At 40.7% G+C, this 21,743-nt stretch overlaps 2 protein-coding genes and 1 pseudogene across 3 annotated transcripts; all 3 read right to left on the bottom strand.

Annotated features, from left to right (window-relative positions):
- Nucleotides 1–1,009: 1,009 nt before the first annotated feature.
- On the bottom strand, nucleotides 1,010–5,936 carry mrm1 (mitochondrial rRNA methyltransferase 1 homolog (S. cerevisiae)). Of its 2 annotated transcripts, XM_031826465.1 has the most exons (6): nucleotides 5,693–5,936; nucleotides 4,669–5,594; nucleotides 4,475–4,568; nucleotides 2,480–2,600; nucleotides 2,269–2,388; nucleotides 1,010–2,137 (listed from the first exon to the last, which is right to left on the bottom strand). In XM_031826465.1, the coding sequence occupies exons 1-6, from the start codon at nucleotides 5,696–5,698 to the stop codon at nucleotides 2,091–2,093; spliced, it is 1,314 nt and encodes a 437-aa protein (XP_031682325.1). In that variant the 5' UTR covers nucleotides 5,699–5,936; the 3' UTR covers nucleotides 1,010–2,090. The 2 variants fall into 2 exon arrangements, with proteins under 2 accessions (XP_031682325.1, XP_020340770.1); XM_020485181.2 differs by having other exon boundaries at nucleotides 4,669–5,936.
- Nucleotides 5,937–11,295: 5,359 nt separating this feature from the next.
- On the bottom strand, nucleotides 11,296–13,797 carry LOC109892089 (dehydrogenase/reductase SDR family member 13-like; annotated as a pseudogene).
- A 4,089-nt stretch (nucleotides 13,798–17,886) lies between these two features.
- LOC109892090 (dehydrogenase/reductase SDR family member 13) lies at nucleotides 17,887–21,662 on the bottom strand. Its single transcript, XM_020484509.2, has 5 exons — nucleotides 21,354–21,662; nucleotides 21,008–21,126; nucleotides 20,601–20,724; nucleotides 19,945–20,271; nucleotides 17,887–19,836 (listed from the first exon to the last, which is right to left on the bottom strand). Exons 1-5 carry the CDS (start codon nucleotides 21,505–21,507, stop codon nucleotides 19,577–19,579), a joined length of 984 nt encoding a protein of 327 aa, XP_020340098.1. The 5' UTR covers nucleotides 21,508–21,662; the 3' UTR covers nucleotides 17,887–19,576.
- Nucleotides 21,663–21,743: the final 81 nt, after the last annotated feature.

A 21,743-nucleotide genomic window follows, 5' to 3' on the forward strand; every position in this document is an offset into this window, starting at 1 on the left:
AGCTAATCAGAATATGCTATTCCCCACAAAAGGTATTTATTACAGACAGAAATACTCCTGTTTCATCAGCTGCCCAGAGGGCTGGTCTCAGACAATCCCACAGCTGAAGAAGCCAGATGTGGAGGTCTTGGGCTGGCATGGTTACACGTGGTCTGCAGTTGTGAGGCTGCTTGGACGTACTTCCAATTTCAACAAAAACAATGTTTGATGCGGATTATGGTAGAGAACTGAACATTAAATTCTCTGGCAACAGCTCTGGTGGACATTCCTGCAACCAGCATGCCAATTGAACTCTCCCTCAAAACTTGAGACATCTGTGGCATTGTGTTGTAACAAAACTGCACATTTTAGAGCGGGCTTTTATTGTCAACAGCACAAGGCGCACCAGTGTAATGATCATGCTGTTTAATCAACTTCTTGATATGCCACACCTGGGTCTTCCGGGTGGCGCAGTGGTCTAAGGCCATGCCACCAGAGATGCTGGGTTCGAGTCCAGGCTCTGTCGCAGCTGGCCGCGACTGGGAGGCCCATGGGGCAGCGCACAATTGGCCCAGCGTCGTTAGGAAGGGTTTGGCCGGCAGGGATATCCTTGTCTCATCGCGCACTAGCGACTCCTGTGGCGGGCTGGGTGCAGTGCACGCTGGCCAGGTTGCTAGGAGTGAGGTGTTTCCTCCGACACATTGGTGCAGCTGGCTTCCGGGTTGGATGGGCATTGTGTCAAGAAGCAGTGTGGCTTGGTTGGGTTGTGTTTCGGAGGATGCATGGCTCTCGACCTTCGCCTCTCCCGAGTCCGTACGGGAGTTGCAGCGATGAGACAAGACTAACTACTACCAATTCGATATCATGAAATTGGGGTGAAAAAAGGGGGTAAAAATAATATACATTTTAAAAAGATATGCCAAACCTGTCAGGTGGATGGCTTATCTTGGCAAACTAGAAATTCCCACTAACAGGGATGTGAACAATTTTGAGCACCAAATTTGAGAGAAATAAGCTTTTTGTACATATGGAATGTTTCTGGAATCTTTTATTTCAGCTCATGAAACATGTGACCAACACTTTACATGCTAAGTTTATATTTTTGTATAAATAACCAAGTACCTCAGGCCAATTCACAGCCCCTCATCTCTGGCTGTATGGCCAAACATTGCAGCACACTGGGAAATAACAAATAGGTCTGCTTATAATAAAGCTATTCATTAATTATATAGAAAGAGTCATCAGCTACCACTGCACTGTTCTGAGTTGTAGGAGAGTATTTACACTGTAGAGATAATTACATTCCCACAAAAACATATTTCAATGGATGTAAGCATGCAATCCTTGAAATTATAGGTTCAGATTGTAACAAAAACAGATATGTAAATCTAACTCATAAGCATTGTTAAATATATGCTCAATAAAGAACAAGTCCTAACAATTAAACTTCTGATAAATCCTGAAGATTTGTGATAATGTTTCAACTATACACACACAAATTCATGTGTGCACATTAATTATAAATGAGCCCCCTGGTTAAATTCTGACAGTGATAAAAGGGCAAATGTTGCCTATCAATAGCAGCCGCTTGTTCCCATGATCAATTTTAAACAGCCCCTGACCAGAAGCAATAGCCCAGAGCCTGTGGCCATTCCCCCCTCCCTTTCTATTCAAAACCAGCATTTGCAATCAATTTAGCTGAACCGAAGCCACTGACCCATTCTAACAGCACAACAGTAGCTCTTTCGTCAGGGACCACATTCTCATAAACATTTGCATTTTTATGGATTCAACATTCACATGTGCAAAAGTCATAAAAACCCAAGCGGCTAACATTAGAAAGTTGCAAAGAATGCAATAACTTTGAGTAGACAAGGTTTTATTTATTTTCATTACTTCATACTATGTTACCATTCAGAAAAGTAGCTAGCATGAAGGTCCAAAGCAGTGCAGAGCAGCACGGCCAGGGCACATCAGCTGCCCCAGCACAATCACTCAGCCATCCAGGCCTCTCAGACATCCTGAATGCTAATTGATTAAGTAAATCCAGTCATTAAGCCCAGCGAGGGCCTCCAAAGTAAACACATTGAGTTGTGTAGTTTAGTCGGGCATCAATGGCCACCTCTATGGGACGACAACAGAGAGTGCAGCAGGATGCCTGGAGAACAGAAGGGAGGAGGGGAAGAAAAGGGATGGTTAAATCACACTGAATGAGAGCATAGATAAAGTATTCCATCTCTTTTCTTTTTCAGAGACAATGAATGCAGATAGTCTAGCGGTGGACTTTACCTGTAGCCACAGAGACATTGAGGGACTCGACCCCAGGGTGCAGATCTCTGCGGGATGGGATGGTGAGCATGACCTCACAATGCAGACGCAGCTCCCGGGACAAACCTTCCCCTTCACCACCTAAGTGAGGACACAGCAGGGTGGAGTTAGGAAAGCAAAAGCAAATAAAACTCACACACATGGTCCATGGACACACACAGGAAATACTTACCCATCAGCAGAAGCGTAGGTTTGGTCATCTGGAATTTGGAACATTTCATGACAGGAACATGGGAGTTCTCTGCTTCAGCTCCCACTGTGCCAATAACCTGCCAGCCTTGTGCCACTTTCACCTGCACAGAACAGACCCTGGTCATCAGCTAGTGAGGACTATCAAATAGCATCAACCCCCTAACAGTTGATGTTTACAGGTAACTTCCAAAATAAAAGGAAACACCAACATAGTGTCTCAATAGAGCGTTAGGCCACCACTAGCATCCAGAACAATATCAATGGGCCTTGGAATAGAGTTTCAGACACTTGTATAATCTATTGGAGGGATGTAACACCATTCAACCACAGGAAATTGTAATTTGGTGTTTTAAAACAATTAAAACAATTTATTCGACACCACTCCTGAATCTCCCATAAATGTTCAATTGGGTTGAGTTCTGGTGACACACACACACACACCCTTTAAACCCCCTATGCTCATTTGAGACCCATCTTTCAAAGTCACGGATCTCTTCTAGCCACAGTAGCCAAAATAATGGGCAACTGGACAATTTTATACATGACCCTGTTAATTGTTTAACTTAGGAATCACATCGGTTTTCAATATAGAGTGCCTTCAGAAAGTATTCATACCCCTTGACTTATTCCACATTTTGTTGTGTACAGCCTGAATTCAAAATGGATTACATTTGAGTTTTTTCCTCACCCATCTACACACAATATCCCATAATGACAAAGTGAAAATATGTTTTTGAAAATGATATCTCTGTATTTCATTTATGTAAGTATTAACACCCCAAAGCCAATACATGTTAGAATCACCTTTGGCAGCGCTTACTGCTGTCAATCTTTCTGGGTAAGTCTCTAAGAGCTTTGGACACATGGATTGTAAAAATCAGCTCTGTCAAATTGGTTGTTGATCATTGCTAGACAACCATTTTCAAGTCTTTCCATATATTTTTAAGCAAATTTAAGTCAAAACTGTAACTCAGCCACTCAGGATCATTCACTGACTTCTTGGTAAGCAACTCCACTGTAGATTTGGTCTTGTGTATTAGGTTATTGTCTTTCTGAAAGGTGAATTCATATCCCATTGTCTGGTGGAAAGCAGACTGAACCAGGTTTTCCTCTAGGATTTTGCCTGTTCTTAGCTCCATTCCGTTTCTTTCTTCTCCTGAAAAACTCCCCAGTCCTTCAAAATTGCAAACAAACCCATACAATTATGCAGCCACCACTATGCTTGACAATATGGAGAGTGGTAATGAGTTATATTTGACCCAAACAAAACACTGTATTCAGGACACAAAGTTCATTGCTTTGCCACATTTTTAGCAGTATTACTTTAGTGCCTTGTTGCAAACAGGATGCATATTCTGTACAGGCTTCCTTCTTTTCACTCAGTCAATTAGGTTAGTATAATGGAGTAATTTGTGGAGTAAGTACAACGTTTTCTATCACAGCCATTAAAACTCTGTTTTAAAGTCACAATTGTGAAATCTCTGAGCACTTTCCTTCCTCTCCAGCAACTGAGTTAGGAAGGACACCTGTGTCTTTGTAGGGACTGGGTGTATTGATACACCATCAAAACTGCCCAACTCAGAGACCTTTAATGCAACGTATGTGATTTGTTAAGCACATTCTTACTTCTGAACTCATTTAGATTTGCCAGAACAAAAGGGGTTTAAATAACATAATTCCACTTTGACATTATGGGGTATTGTGTGTAGGCCAGTGACATCAAAAATGCTAAATTTAGACCATTTTAAATTCAGGCTGTGACAACAAAATGTGGAAAAAGTCAAGGGGTATGAATACTTTCTGAAGACACTGTACTTTCATCCCTCATTTACTCAACTGTTTCATTTGGCAGTAAAGACAAAAGTAAAAACAGTAAAGACAAAAGTAAAAACACATTCAGAAAACAAAGTGATATTCTGAAAGTATGCTGACCAGTGCATGGCCAGGCTAAAATGAATTAGGACAGGTACAGTACCTTCACCATATCTACGAGGCTGTCATAGCCATACACTCTCATGACCTCCATTACACCCGAGCTGGCCTTACTCACAACTGGTGTCAACGGACAGCTAGAAGCAAAGAGACAACACATATTACAGCCATAAACTCAATAAATTATTTCTTAGTCTTACAAAACAAAGTTAGATCTTGAATATTGGGTTTAGCTACCTGTTACGAAGACTGCTAGCAACTCCGTCCACCCCAAGAAAATATGCAGAACGCAGGATGGCACCAAGGTTCATTGGGTCCTGCACTCTATCTAGGACTAGCCAGAGGGGGATGTGACTGCTGTCCCTGGGGGGCTTGGAGGTCTTGTCCTCAGTGAGAAAACCCAAAAAACTGGCCTGTAGGCATAAGCCCTGGTGAACCCCTCCTGAGCACATCTTGTTCAGGTCATTCTTACTAACCCTCTGGATTGGCACACCCTGCCTATGGGCCTCCTCACACACCTGTCGTACGGAGGCCCTACGAGAGGCCTCACCCTCCTTCACAAACAACCTGTGTGCATTCCTTCTGCCCTGGGTGAGAGCCAGGAGACAGGGAGACACACCAAACAACGTCTCATAATTACTGTGTTCTTCTTTGGACAGTCTTTCTCTGGAGTCCTTTACTAGCCTCTCACACTCCTCTGGAAAGTCATCCAGGCTGAGCTTCCGGAGCTCAGATGACATTTTGCTGTCTGTATTTGTTTTCCTCTCCCGTTTGATTGGGGCACCTCTCTGGAACTCAGATGATACTCTGCTGTCTGTATTGGGCTTCCTCTCCCGGGATACTGAGGTCTCTTTCCTCCAGACATTTCTGGAGGCTGGAGTCTCTGGGTCATCCTTTATGTCTTCAGACTGACCTTCGGCTTTGTACTTTCCTACTTCAGACACAGCAGGCCTGTGTCGCATTCCAGAGCTGGTTATAGCACTGCTTCGCCACCCCTCTGCTGGTTTGACTCTGCTGTCCTTAGGCCAGAGGAGAGCACTAGCGCAATGGTAGGATGCAAAGTGACAACCCACTCTCATGTCTGACTCCGATACCAAATTCAACAGTCTACTGTTGACGAACATCCTGGAACACCGACAAGCCAAATTCCAAGTCCCCATGTTCTTAAAATGAAAATACATAAATGGCTCTACAATTACTGTGACTGGATGGTCAACTTTGAGGAAACTGGATTATGGCAATTAAATAAACGAGCGCCTACCAGCATCAGTCACGCAGATGTCCTTCGGCAAAGCATGGCAGGCTAGCTAACGTAGCTAACTTATTCAACTTGTTAAAACGTATGCAGACTGGACACCACGTCTTAAAAACAAAACTTTAACATATAATATTGCGCTAATTATTTTCAGTTTATGCTTTTCTAAAAATCCAGACCAATATCATTCAACATCTAAATTACTCCAGGTGCTACCCAGCGTGATTTCAAGACTCCGCCTCCTCCGGGAAGTAAACTATATATTTTCTTCATCCTTCAGAGGGTGAACATACCTAGTACGATAATCAACACTACCCTCTAACGTTCATCTATGATATTGCATGTCCAGACGTTATGTCATGAAACAGATAAGACTTTAAAATTGTAGTTTTTTTTTCAGTTGTATAATTATACTTTGGGGTAAGTGTGCCTCCCAGAATTATCTTATTTTACCTTTCAATCTAATGATTGAGAGTGAAAATATCTCACAAGATCCCAGCTCACCCATTCACACAGACAAAGGCAGACCCTAGCTGTTGCAGCAGGTGCAACCACATTGTTGAGTCGTTTTTAAATTATGAGAGCCCCCCCCCCCTAGGCAAAAGTTGGGCCCAGTTTACCAAAAGCTTCTGAAGGCAAAATTCATCATTAGAACCTTCGTAGGAGCATCATTAAATCTCAGAGCTGTTTCACCAAACCATTGTTATTAACTTTGCACATAAACACTATTTTTTAAATTATTTAAAAATATTTGTATTTATTTAACTAGGCAGGTCTGATGGCTGCTCCAGACCACTCATAGAACAGTTAAGTGCATCATTGGATGCTTTTTTTTGCCATCCCGTGTCACTTTATACACAGAAGATCTCCGCTAAGCATTGAATCACATGGTTTACCTGTCTCTCTGTGACCACTGATAACTTCAGAACAAAGTTGACTAGAAGTAAAAAGTTGCCAATGTCTTCGCAAATGGAACAAACAAGTGATGTATAAAAATATGTTTCAAATGAAAACCGAGATGACTGCATTAAAACCCCCTAGAGCCGATTTCCTCGCCCCACCCTGGAAATCGAATTAGTACAATACAAAATATCCCCATAAAAATACATCAATTTAAACAAGAGATATGTTTTTTTTGTATTGGATGAGTTTAATCCCCAGAATCTTCCGATGTCGCACTTCCGCATCTATGGTGAAAGGTGACAGAGCTTGAACGATTTTTGTAAGACCATGAAACATCCCGAAAATCAGTCTTCTCACAAAATAGCCTTTAGAGTTTATGACCCCTCTACGGAAAGATGAACACGATGGTGCTCTCTGTTTTGCTCTATGACCTCCCACAAGCGTCTTGGGACTCATCTGTAGTTGGTCAGCCAACCTGCCAACTTCTGTCAGTAGCATCCAAACAGTTTGGGGTACACACTTTTCTGTGGAAAGGTGAGACTCTCACAAACATGTTGGTTGCTGTGCTCTTGGACTCCCACAGGCCTAAAAATACTAAATTCTCTGGCAACAGCTCTGGCGGACATTCCTGCAGTCAGCATGCCAACTGCCTGCTCCCTCAAAACTTGAGACATCTGTGGCATTGTGTTGTGTCACAAAACTCCACATTTTAGTGTAGCATTTTATTGTTCCCAGCACAAGGTGCACCTGTGTAATGATCATGTTTAATCAGCTTCTTGATACGCCACAAACCTGTCAGTTTAATGGATTACCTTGGCAAAGGACAAATCCTCACTAACAGGGATGTAAACAAATTTGGCACACCTGTACTTGGGGAGTTTCTCCCATTATTTTCTGCAGATCCTATCAAGCTCTGACAGGTTGCATGGAGGGTGTCGCTGCACAGCTATTTCAGGTCTCTCCAGAGATGTTCGATCAAGTTCTAGTCCAAGCTCATGCTGGGCCATTTAAGGACATTCAGAGACTTGTCCTGAAGCCATTCCTGCGTTGTCTTGGCTGTGTGCTTAGGATCGCTGTCATGTTGCAAGGTGAACCTTTGCCCCAGTCTGAGGTCCTGAGCGCTCTGGAGCAGATTTTCATCAAGGAGGAATGACGTGCCCAAAGTAAACTGCCTGTTACTCAGGCCCAGAAGCTAGGATATGCATATAATTGGTAGCATTGGATAGAAAACACTCTGAAGTTTTTAAAACTGTTAAAATAATGTCTGTGAGTATAACAGGCGAAAACCCGAAGGAGATCCATCCAGAAAATGTTTTTTTTAGATCACAGTCCATTTCAATGCTTGCCTATGGGATATACAAATAAATAGCTCCCAGATTGCAGTTCCTATGGCTTCCACTAGATGTCAACAGTCTTTAGAAAGGGTTTCAGGCTTATTTTCTGAAAAATGACTGAGTAGTTATAGTTTTTCCAAGGTGTCTCTCAATAGAAATGTAGTCTTGTTGAGTGCGTGAATGAGGTGCGCACTCTTCTTTATTTATCTTCCCTATTGAACATACTATTCTCCGTCTTAAATTTGATCATTTATTTAGATATTAGAGTACCTGGGGATTAATTAGAAACATCGTTTGACATGTTTGGATGAACTTTACTGGTAACTTTTTGGATTCGTTTGTATGCATGTTGAACAAGTGGATTGCTGAATCAAGCGCACCAACTAAACTGACATTTTTGGGATATAAAAAAGGACTTTATCAAACAAAACTACCATTCGTTGTGTAGCTGGAACACTTGGGATTGCAAAGGTAAGTGGTTCATTTTAGCGCTATTTGTTACTTCTGTGCTGGTTTGGAAAAGTATTTTAGTGTGGGGCGCTGTCCTCAGATAATCGCATGGTATGCTTTCGCTGAAATTTGAAATCTGACAACGTGGCTGGATTAACAAGAAGTTAAGCTTTTAAATGATGTAGGACACTTGTATGTTCATTAATGTTTAATATTAAAATTTTGTCATTTGAATTTGGCGCGCTCCAGCTTCACCTGATGTTCTCCATTTTGATCCCTTTTAGCGGGTTCTGTGCGCTAAGAGTTTGAATGGTGGAGGCCACTGTGTTCTTGGGGACCTTCAATGCTGCAGAAATGTTTTGGTACCCTTCCCTAGATCTATGCCCTTACACAATCCTGACTCGGAGCTCTACGGACAAGTTCTTATATAGAAAGGGGTGTACCTTTTCAAATCATGTCCAATCAATTGATTTAAGCACAGGTGGACTCCAATCAAGATGTAGAAACATCTCAAGGAGGATAAATGGAAACAGGATGCACCTGAGCTCAATTTCGAGTCTCAAAGAAAAGGGTTTGAATACTTATGTAAACGGTATGTTTTTTTATTTGTAATAAATTTGCAAACATTTCTAAAAACCTGTTTTCACTTTGCCATTATGGGGTACTGTGTGTAGATCGATGAGGAAAAAAAATATTGAATCAATTTTAGAATAAGGCTGTAAAGCAACAAAATGGGAAAAACTCAAGGGGTCTGAATACTTTCCAAATGCACTGTATACAAGGTAGCTAACCTGTTCGAGTATGCAGTCTAATTACACTACATGCAAATGCCCATAACATTCACTAGTGTGCATTGTTGGAGAGAAGTGAACTTCATGTAATTCAACTAGCTCTCTCTCTCTCTCTCTCTCTCTCTCTCTCTCTCTCTCTCTCTCTCTCTACCTGAGCCCTAGGACCATGCCTCAGGACTTCCTGGCCTGTTGTCTCCTTGCTGTCCCCAGTTCACCTGGTCGTGTTGCTGCTCCAGTTTCAACTGTTCTTCCTATGGAACCCTGACCTGTTCACCGAACGTGTTACCTGTCCCAGACCTGTTGTTTTTCAACTCTCTAGAGACAACAGGAGCGGTAGAGATACTCTGATTGATCGGCTATGAAAAGCCAACTGACATTTCTCGTGAGGTGCTGACCTGTTACACCCTCTACAAACACTGTGATTATTATTATTTGACTCTGCTGGTCATCTATGAATATTTGAACATCTTGGCCATGTTCTGTTATAATCTCCACCCGGCACATCCAGCAGAGAACTGACCACCCCTCATAGCCTGGTTCCTCTCTAGGTTTCTTCCTAGGTTCTGGCCTTTCCAGGGAGTTTTTCCTAGCCACCGTGCTTCTACAACTGCCTTGCTTGCTGTTTGGGGTTTTAGGCTGGGTTTCTGTACAGCACTTTGTGACATCAGCTGATGTAAGAAGGGCTTTATAAATACATTTGATTGAACTAGTAATTTAATTACATTTTGCAGTAACTTATTTAACTAAATTCAAATATTAATATTGATTTCAGTTGCTAATGACTTTTTTTGCCATGTAGTGGCACAGATAGCTACTGGAACTAAACACTACTACTTTTGCTACCTATAAAATAGGTGAAATAGGCAGGAATGTCCTTTCTTTTCAGCATTAGATCTCCCTAATTCTCACTTTGTGTTCAGTAGGCTAAATCACACATTCTGTTAACATCTGACTACAGCGATCTGTTCTTGCAATTTGTGATCTACGACATTTCAGATGTATTTTCACAAAGTGTTGAAAAGAAATTCTAAGAAACTTTAGTTTAGTAAACTATATATTTCTTAACGGTAGCTTTAGTGTAGCTTAACTTCTTCCAGTGTGAAAGTATTGGTTGCTTGGTAAACTTTATATTTTCAGAGTAGCTTCCAACACTGCTAGTGCGGTAGGTAACATGCTGGAATTAGTCAATGTGTTATATCCGATAGAGCCCTATTCTATTTGAAATTACAGTGATGACAATAAGGTAATGCATAGGGAAATCAATCATGTGTATAATTTTTATTATAATATGCCAAACCATTTCTACTAGAGCTACATACATTTTTGACCTGTCCTAGGTACACTTACTCATCATCGTCAATACAAGACACGTCACAAACAGGTGGATATCAATGTCGCCAACATCAATGGTGCAGTATGAGCAATTTCTCTTGTCACATTAATCAATTGAGTCATACAAGGTGCATTGAGTCATACAAGGTGCATTGAGTCATAGAAGGTGCATTGAGTCATACAAGGTGCATTGAGTCATAGAAGGTGCATTGAGTCATAGAAGGTGCATTGAGTCATACAAGGTGCATTGAGTCATACAAGGTGCATTGAGTCATACAAGGTGCATTGAGTCATACAAGGTGCATTGAGTCATAGAAGGTGCATTGAGTCATACAAGGTGCATTGAGTCATACAAGGTGCATTGAGTCATACAAGGTGCATTGAGTCATACAAGGTGCATTTTCCCCAAGATCTGTAAACCACCAACTATTGTTAATTTCTTTCTCAGCACTGACTGAACAATACCAAAACCCTCAAATCGTAATTGTATGAAATGGCACCATAATACAACAGAATTTTAAAAAGGCAATACATTTTGGTTGAGTTTTTATACGCAACTTAATTCATGTCTTTCCTTTCCTTTTATAATGTGTCTGGGGGACAAAAAGAGGGAAAATTAACAATTCAATCTTATGTATTACATTTTCTGTGAAGGGCAAACTGCTAAAATTAATTGTCCATAAGTGAGTGGTTGAATCTTGTAGCAGTGTGTAAAAGTATCTCCTTCACCTTAAAACAGGCCACTCAGCCATCTTAAAACAGGCCACTCAGCCATCTTAAAACAGGCCACTCAGCCACCTTAAAACAGGCCACTTTCATGAACTTCCCATAACTTCTTAGCGACAATGCAGTTTTTGCCTTTGGCAACCACGTCCTGCGGCGCACAGCAGAAGAAGTAACGTCCGCTCAGGGGCTCGATGCCATCCTGGAGGTCACAGTGGAGTGTAGTCTGGACACCGGATTCTGGATCCAGGAACAACAGTCTGGCTATTGGCTTGATGATGCATTTCTGCCACAAGCTGCAGTTTCGGGGTAGCTCCGTTTTCACTACTCCTACAAGGGCCAAACATAATAGAGATATGAGTTAATGGAAAGAACACAGTTGAACTGATAACTATCCAACACAGGAAAATGCACACCCTTAGCCTGTAACCCATGACTCGTAGAGTGTATTTAGTAACTTTAATTTTACAAGGGGAACCAATTGAGACCAGGGTCTCATTTCCAAAGGTGCCCTGAGAACAACAGTTCAAACAATGTGAGCAACAATTCAAGCATGATCACTACAAAATTACAGTTACAACGTTTCAAATAAATTATGTTAGATTCAAATGGGCAGTAGAAACTAATATGTACAATCAATCAAAACAAGTGCAGTTTCCATTGGTTACATTTTTTATTCAATTCACCTTTTGGGAACAAATAATCAAGTCTTAGAGTGACCTATAGGCCATTCCAGGACTGAGGGGCATAGTAACTCAAAGCAGTCTTCCCTAACTCAAAGGAGCCCTGTGGAACCTCTAATGGAAACCAGCATTGAGATTGAGTTTTCTAGTTACCAGATTTCTAATTTAGAGGTGAGGCGAGGTAGTATGGGAGGGACTCGTTGTTGTTCATTGTGACAGACATACCATTTAATCATTTTGAAGGAAATGACCAACCTGGGTGAACACCGTAGCAAGTGACATTGGTACCCTTCAGCCTCTTGGCCAGCTCGTGGTTGAAGAGAATGTTGCACAGTTTGCTTTAGCAGTAAGAGTGGAAGAACTGCCAGCTGTACCTCCCGGTGCCCAGGTGTTTATTAGTGACAAGGGCATCAAAGTCAATGTTTCCCCAGCAATATGCCATGGGGAGCCCAGTGTAACTACATGGCCCTAAGTGCCCTCCTTCAGGTGGTCCAGCAAAAGACAGGTCAGCAGAAAGTGGCCGAGGTGGTTGACCCCAAACTCAATAGCAAAGCCATCAGCAGTGTGCCCATCCACCACCAGACCTGAAGAGTAATCAGAGATGGTGCAATACAGTCCAATAGCCTTTTTCCACTCATGTCTTCTTTTTATTACAATATGACCACTGTTAATGAGCAGATCCCATCTAGCCTCTGTCTTCAGGAAGGTCTCAGTGAAAGAATGCACTGCCTGGAGGCTCCCCAGGTCTAACTGCATGTACACCACATCAGTGTTGCCCGTCTTCTGAAATACAAATAACAATTTGCTAGGCCTATATTTATAGGCATACCATGTTTTTCTAATGGTACATCTCACTAATGAATATTCGAAAACAAATTTTGAATAATTGATTTTCATAAGATTCTCACACCCTTTTTATATCACTTATAGCAAGTTCAGCTTTCTTTTGGATGTGCCATGCCAGGATTACTCTTGCAACCCTCCTGGCAAGCTCCATAGCCGTGGCTTTTCCAATGCCAGTGTTCACACCTATAGAGTGAACAAGACATGGACAATTCCAGAAGTGCAACGCAAACCTGATTGAAACTTGATTCAAGCCCTGAGGTACAGTAGCATCGCCAACTAAAGGCTGCATGAGACAGCAACAAAGATGACACCACATTTTTACATTTAGCAGACACTCTTATCCAGAGGGACTTACAGGAGCAATTAGGGTTAAGTGCCTTGCTCAAGGGCACAATGATGTTTTACTTATAGTCTCCTCGGGATTTGATTCAGCAGCCTTTTGGTTACTGGCACAACGCTCTTAACCGCTAGGCTACCTGGCTCAATTTAAAACAGTTCAAGGGTTATTTGATTAAAGGGGCAATCAGCAGTTGCTACATTCATTTTTGGATTTATAATTAATGATATACTACATGGACAAAAGTAGGAGGACACCTGCTCATCTCATTCCAAAATCATGGGCATTAATATGGAGTTGGTCCCCACTTTGCTCCAATAACAGCCTCCACTCTTCAGGGAAGGTTTTCCACTAGATGTTGGAAAATTTCTGCGGGGACTTGCTTCCATTCTGCTACAAGAGCATTAGTGAGGTCAGGGATTAGGCCTAACCCACCAAGATTTACATGCTAAAATCACCACTGATGATAAGATATTGAGCTCCCACAATGACAATGTCATGGCAAGACTGACATTCAAATCAGTCTCTGGAAATAAAGGCCTTCAAAGCAGTCAAACATTTTTAAAGGACAAAATATTTTCTAACTTACCTGTTATTATTACAGTCTTCCCTGCCATCACTGCATTTGCTTTACATTTTGAGCTTTGAAAATAGTTTCAACAAAGAGAATGTACAATGCAACTACACCAGCTGCAACTAATAAAGGTAGCATGATGGTTTTGCATGGTCGTGTGACACATCTCTATCTCACCTCGTAGAAGTGCAACCCGTGAATATAACGTGGTTAGTTGTATAGCATGCTTTTTGTTACCTGTGAGACCTAGGCTACCTGTCCCACTGGTTCCCTGTAGGTACAATATTCTGAACAAACCTGTCCGGATTTACTATTCATTTGCTTCGTAGTGGGCTTGACTCCAAGGAGGCCGCATCCACATTTGTTCGACTTCTGCTCAGAATACCATGGTCGCATTAAAAAGACAGGTCTAGACCACTGACGCTGTGTCAACACTTGACACTTACATGTGACTTCTGCTATCAAAATATGAAGGTAATAATGCATTTAGAATATAGTTTATTTAGATGCATGAATACACTAGACCAAAAGCTTTATTTGATGGCTGTTTTAAAACTAACATCCTGTAATTCTACGTGTGAATGATTAATGTTCACTACTTGGTCAATTGATTTATTGATTAAATCTATGAAAATAAATTATACGAATTGATAGTTCACCCCTCTGTTTTCTTTTATTCTGTAATAACCATGTGTTCAAGCTGATCAAATCAAAGTTTATTTAGCGCTGTTCTTTCAGAACCATGAAGGGCACTTCAATCATTTACAATAACACTACTCATCCTTTATTAGTATTACAAATAGAAGATTATCACTTCTCACAACAGTGCTCTTTTAGTAAAGTAAGATCAAAGCTGAGTCAATGTCTCGCAAGATCACATAACGATGAATTTGTCACGCCTTGTCCATAGAGAGGCCTTTTATTCTCTATTTTGGTTAGGCCAGGGTGTGACTAGGGTGAGAATTCTATGTTCTTTTTTCTATGTTTTTGTATTTCTTTGTTTCTGGCCGGGTATGGTTCTCAATCAGGGACAGCTGTCTGTCGTTGTCTCTGATTGAGAACCATACTTAGGTAGCTCTTTCCCACATGGGTTTTGTGGGTAGTTGTTTACTGTTTCGTATCTGTACTAGACAGAACTGTTTTGGTTTTGTTCGTTCATGTTTTTTTTTTTTGTATTTTTCAGTGTTCTATTAAAATAATTATGAACGTGTACTACGCTGCACCTTGGTCCTCACCTTCTCTTGAATGCCGTTAAAGAATTCGCATTTTACATAACAAAACCAAATTAGTATAGCATAGTAGCATATAGGCTAATGTTACTGTTTCACCAAAAACACCTAATTTCTTTTGAGATTTTACGATGGTTAGTTGAAGCTAAAGAGTCAAAAATAAATCTTATGCATCAAAACTCAGAGCCACCAGGCAGGATATATGCTTTGATTTAAACAAAATACAAGAGAGGCTACTACTTTGTTAACATCCTCTGCACTAATTCGCTCATGAAACAGTAGTTCAAGAAGATCAAAATGTATAGGCTATTCCTATGAAACTGATTGAGATCAATCAAATGATTGGCATGCAGATGCAGTTTCACTGGTAAAACGTGAATAATTATCATTCAGATTGACAGTAATGATGGCCTATTTTTAAATTAGGCATGCCTAACTTGGTGTTTGAGGGAATTCAAAATATACAATTTCCTTGACATATGTGTGGGCATAGGCAGACTTTGCATTTTATGCATATTTTTTATAACAGGGCTCTCCAACCCTGTTCCTGGAGATCTACCATCCTGTAGAGCCCTGTAATGATAGGCTATTCAATAGGCTACATCTGTCAGTACAAACTTTGATCGAGGAAATCATGACTAGCAATGGCCCAGTGCACTACTTTTGTAATTATAATTTTTTTATGTTTTTTTATTCAGAATATTTTTTTATTACGATTTTTCAGGGGGTGCTGCAGCACCTTCAGCACCCCTACTTCCCGCGGCTATGGTCTAGATGCACAAAAGTAGCATTGTGATCAGATTGATTCTGATCTGGCTGACCACTTCAGGAGGTGGTCAATGGTCCATTGTGTACGGATTTCTCCTCAGTCTGGATGCAATCAGGCAACCAAAAGTGCATACAGTGGGCGATGTCATCAGCACATCAGCACTGTCTCCAGAAAACGTGTTTCGGGAGCGAGAGGCATCTTTTTTTCATTAAAGTGTTTTCTGGCTTCATAAATGCTAGCCAGCATTACTAGGAAAACAATTTATTGTTTGGCAAGAGTTATGCTATCCTGTTTGCAATCCCTTCAGCTTTGCTAGCTACCTGGCTTGTCAAAGGTTAGTTGGCTAGTTAGCTACAGTAGTTGGCTACTGCCATCAAGTTGTTGTGTTATTATCAGATTTTGCCTGTTCCACCATTTGCAGAATGCATACAGACATTTCAATATAGCGCAGGAAAAGGGAATCCAGACACAACATGGACACGGTAGACGCATTACATGTTCGGAATTCCGTGATCAGAACTCAATGATCAGAATACAAAGCTGCATAAACTGTCAAGTGTAGACATGGCTTCAGATCTAGATGCACAAGTCACATTAATGTCAGCGTTTAGACAGGCAGCACAATTCTGATATTATTTCCACTAATTGGCAGTGGTGTAAAGTACCCTTGTGTGGTGTTCATGTTTTTGTTATTCACCCAATGTTCACAGGTCTGATGATGGACCCACAGAATTATTGTTTTTTTTATTAAAACAATACATATATAACAATTTATGTTAAAACACTTAATAGTTAGATGTTGACATATCAATTACAAGCAATATAGACAGCATACATGGTTGATATTTGCCATTTACCTCTGCTGGATCACATTTATCAATAAAAGTGCTATACATTTTTTTAAATAAAATTATAATCAAGACATGGGTGGAATAAATAATGTTTATCTTGAGCAAATATAAATTAAACCAGGTTTTCTCTCCACTATTGACTAATTTTACATAGAGTATTTTATGAAAATGATAAATGAGCCCCATTGAACACAAATTAAGGCCGGTCTACACACCACATGAGGGAAAGAGTTTTACTCTGTGTGTGTTGCAAATGTATTTATTGCACTTGAGGCATGTGTACTGTGTCTTTCTGTCCACACACATCGCAGAGCTTCTTCTTGTTGCTACCGGCTGCAATCTAGAATGATGGAATAATTTAGTTCAGGAATTTTACTAACATCTCACTCACTCACATATATAGCTACAGCAGGCCAGGGTAGGAGAATCAGACACACACATGCAACAACATCACTCACACTAACTTCTTGTATTGGAGTTGTTGGTTCTGTGGGTCGGGCGGAATCCTTCCTTCTGTCATAACTCTCCTGTGACGATCTGAAGGATCAAGTAAGAGTGGATCCACTCTACATCGTGCTCTCTCTCATAGAGAGGGAGAGCGGGAAGTCAGCTGTTTTATGGTCGGTCATAAAATATGCTGCCCCTATGCTCTGTAGTGTTCGACAATGGAATGTAAACTGTGGAACACAGAGAGACCCTTGGGCATCAAAAGTTTGAATAATTAAACAATATTTCTATTTTTGAGAATGAGGGAGTGGTCCATGGACACTTAAGGTACAGTCACGAGTGTGTTTAATTTGGTGATCTAATTTTTTCACTAGCCTCTCTCTCTGCAAAAATGATTTCCAAGGCCCTGAGCAGAGATTATTTTTGCCATACTGATAGTGGTAAGGAGCCACACATGCATAGCTGTTTATTTGTTGTGTCCCTCCCCCAATTTGCAGCTGGCAAGGGTAGAGTGTGGGAATATACAGAATATTTTTTACAATGTATCGAAATAATGGATTGTATTATAATACCATTGTTCAGGTTCCCGCAAGACATTTTGTAGTCTCACACACTACAAAGGGTAAAGAGTGAGAGAAAAGCGGGAGACCGACAGACAGTCAGGGAGACAGACAGGTTATTGGTGCTATGTTGAAACAGCATGCCCAGGGAGGAGGAAGACAGAGTGAAGGCACACAGCAAACCTTTTTGTTTCATTTGTACTTGTTTTCACCTACACACACACTTCCCCACACTTTTATTATCCTTGGGTCCAGTGGACCCTACTCCCACATATGTAATATAAATGTGTAGGGGGGTGCACAGTGTGTACTCAATGAAAATGTGTTATTTTACATGTTCTTAACAAAAAACGAGCCAAGGCAAATGAGTCTCAGGTTGAAAAAAGAATTCACTGTATTATTTTTCTTTTTAGTAAACATTGAAAATGGGTCCCACAGACCCGAACACCACACAAGGGTTAGGCAGAATAACTTTAAAGTACTACTTAAGTCGTTTTTGAGGTATCTTTACTATTTACATTTTTGACAACTTTTACTTCACCTCATTCCTAAAGAATGTACTTTTTACTCTATACATTTTCCTTTAACACCCAAAAGTACTCGTTACATTTTTAATGCTTAGCAGGACTGTGAAATTCAGACACTTATCAAGAGAACATCTGTTAAGGGATTTTTTTTATCAATAATGACAAATTATGTATACAATTCAATCAGGACTGACTAATCAGAAAACTATTATGTTACTGTATAGATGCATGAATATAATGTGTGTAAATATAATCAAGAATTAGAACAATGACTGTCTGCTCCTTGGTAGAAATGAATGAACTTATAGCCAGACTGGCTAGAATGCTTATCTACACAGGCAGACCTTGGCTTGGGTCGTAAATTATCTTACTAGGGAGAGACGATGTGGGAAGGCTTGAGAACTATACAGCCATTGTACTGCTGGTTGATGAGATGGGGTAGTACGAAAACTAATGACGACATTTTCAGTTTATAATCTGTGGTAAACTGTATCATGTTCAGTACTCTCGAGAATAAACGCAGCTGGTTGATTTTTGAGACTGGTCTCTGTCCATTTTATGCAAATAAGAGTCTTACAAATTCTTGGGAATTGACAGAGTGTTTAATTTTAATTGGGTATTAAAACATAGAGGAATATAATTCCTGTAACAACATCTCAGGTCATCTCTACACCCTCTGATCTGGCAGACTCACAAAGCATCTGCTTCGTTTGTAAATTATGTCTGAGTGTTGGAGTGTGCCTCTGGCTATCCGTAAATGAAAAATAAAAAATGGTGGAGGCTGGTTTGCTTAATATAAGGATTTTTGTATTTATTATTTATACTTTTACTCTTGATACTTAAGTATATTTAAAACCAAATACTTAAAGACTTTTACTAAAGTAGTGTTTTACTGGTTGACTTTCACTTGAGTCATTTTTTATAAAGGTATCTTTAGTTTTACTCAAGTATGACAATTGAGTACTTTTTCCCCCACTAAAATTTGTCTTTTGACCAATCACATCAGATATTTTCGCATCAGATCCTTTCAGATCTGATGTGATTGATCAAAAGGCAAATTAGTAGGAAAAAAATAATAATTGGGCTCCCTGTGTAAATGTAGCCATTCTGACCCAGGAGGTGGTTAGAGACACATTGTGTGGATTTCTCCTTATTTCTCCTCAGTCTGGAGTATACATGCATTAGCAAAAAATGATGTGGTGGGACAAAGACACTTCCCCAGAGACATATCACCTAGGCCTAGGGTTTTTCTGGAATAGTTAAGTAGCAGTCTTGACACAAGGGGAGAGGATATGCCTAGCTTTTTTTTATTATTCAATATTCAATCAATCGATTTAATCTTTTCAGTATAACTTTGACTTTTCACCCACTGTCACACTTAAGAGTAACGGAATGGAACAGATTTCCAGCATTCAATTGGACTTGAATACATCTCTGTTAAGAATTATCAGGAAAAGCAACACATTTTCAGGATTGTCCCACCAGGGTTTTGGCCCTGATAAATACAGTGAAAAGCAGGGTCTCTGTGTTTGCATTAAGACATGCCACAAAGTATCTCACTGACTTCCCACAATTTTTTGGCCACAGCGTCATCTTTGGCGTCGGCATTCACCTTCTGTACTGCACAGCAGGAGAAGTAGCATCCACTCAGAGGCTCTATACCCTCCTGGAGGGCACAGTAGAGTGTAGTCTGGGCCCCAGATTCTGCGTCCATATAGAAGAGCGAAAGGATAGGTGCCGACATCATACACCACAAGGAGCTTGAATACCGGCCTATTTCAGTCTTGACTGCTCCTGTGATAGAAAATAAACAGAACTACTAAGCATATTGTATATTTCTGCACAGTTACAGTACATACCATCCGGTCTTGCTTACATGCTATAAAGTGTTGAAGCACTGACCTGGACACAAGCTGTAGCAGGTGACATTTGTTCCCTCCAGTCTTTTGGCAAGCTCGTGTGTGAAGAGCATATTACACAGCTTGCTATGACTATACTTCTTAAACAAAGCCCAGTCAGATTCTCCAACAGCCAGGTCTTTGTGGGTACTCAGGCAGTTAAAATCGATTTTGCCATACTCATGAGCTTTGGAGGTGACAGTCACCACTCGACTCGGACTGCATTCCTTCAGACGGTCCAGCAGCAGCACAGTTAACAGGAAGTGGCCGAGGTGATTAACGCCAAAGATCATTCCCACGCCATTCTTTGTCTTGCCACCTTTCATAAGCCCTGCATAAAGAGGACAAATGTTTTCAAAAGAAACACACATTCACTGCTTTGTTAATACAGGTTTGCTGTATATTATTTTATGTTCTACACCTGCATTTCTTGCTGTTTGGGGTTTTAGGCTGGGTTTCTGTACAGCACTTTGATATTTCAGCTGATGTAAGAAGGGCTATATAAATACATTTGATTTTATATTAAGAAACCAACCAGCCATATAATCCATTGAGATTTGGTGTGTTTGAGAGAGGATGGAACATGTAACAAATATGACTATAACACAATGTGAAATATCACACTCAATACCGGACTCATGCCAGCAATGCATGACTCACCAGCGTTGTTGACAAGAATATCGAGTCTAAATTCAGACTTCAGGAAGGTCTCAGCAAAAGATCGCACAGACTGGAGGCTTCCAAGGTCCAGCTCCATGAACACAACCTCATTGTTCCCAGTCTCCTGAGAAAGTAAGAATGACCAGTCAGATGCTCTGTGTCCCTCACTTTATAGAGACTAATAAACCAACCCGTCAACAAATTAATCAGCTAGTGACCAGAGCACAACTATCTGTAAAATGTGAATGAGAGGGACAGGGTGAGGGGTGAACCTGACTGAGGCAACTACAGTAATATCGTCCATGTATGATCCACTGGCACCCCCTCAGTCAAAGACATGTAACTACAGCAAGGTTCAACTGTTTACCAGACATCTGGAGTGAGACATGGATTCTGACTCCTCTTACCTTCTTGATGTCACTGATGGCAGCTTCTGCCCTCTGCTTATCTCGGCAGGCCATTATAACCCTCGCACCTCTTCTGGACAGATCTATTGCTGTTGTTTTCCCAATGCCTGTGTTAGATCCTGGAGAGACACCATTGGGACGCACCCACATAGACGGCTAGTTTATGTCCAACGCCAAATGTTTTAAATACAATTCTACAATTGAGCAAAGAAATGCGGAATCAGTCCCATATGACCACCAATAATAACGGTACATAACATTAGATAACGGTCACTTACTGACTGTACAAGATGATTAATAATTGCCCACCATTAGTGTCATATTGTTTTATAATGTACAAACTCACCAGTGACGATTACAGTTTTCCCATGCAACTTGGCATTGCTTTTGCATCTTGGTCGTTTGAGATACCAATTACGAAGTACATAAAGTGCGATGAGTCCAGCGCTGACAAGAAGCAGTGTGAACATCTTCATACAGTACCTTTTCTGACTGTACATAAGTATGAACTACAACGTCATAGGAATTGATGTAGATGTTGCGCTAGGCAATGAACGCGCCCTTTGTCCTGGCACTCCCTCTTTAGAAAATTAACAAATTATGCAACAAGTTGATTATGGTTCAAGAATTTGGCAAAAGTTCATTTTCGTGCCACCTAGTGGTTATAAACACGGGCTTCCTCGTACAATAACAAACATCCTAGTTGACCTCAAACCTACACTACACAGTTCAAAGC

The sequence above is a fragment of the Oncorhynchus kisutch genome, linkage group LG6, assembly GCF_002021735.2.
Source record: "Oncorhynchus kisutch isolate 150728-3 linkage group LG6, Okis_V2, whole genome shotgun sequence".
Classification (NCBI taxonomy): Eukaryota; Metazoa; Chordata; class Actinopteri; order Salmoniformes; family Salmonidae; genus Oncorhynchus; species Oncorhynchus kisutch.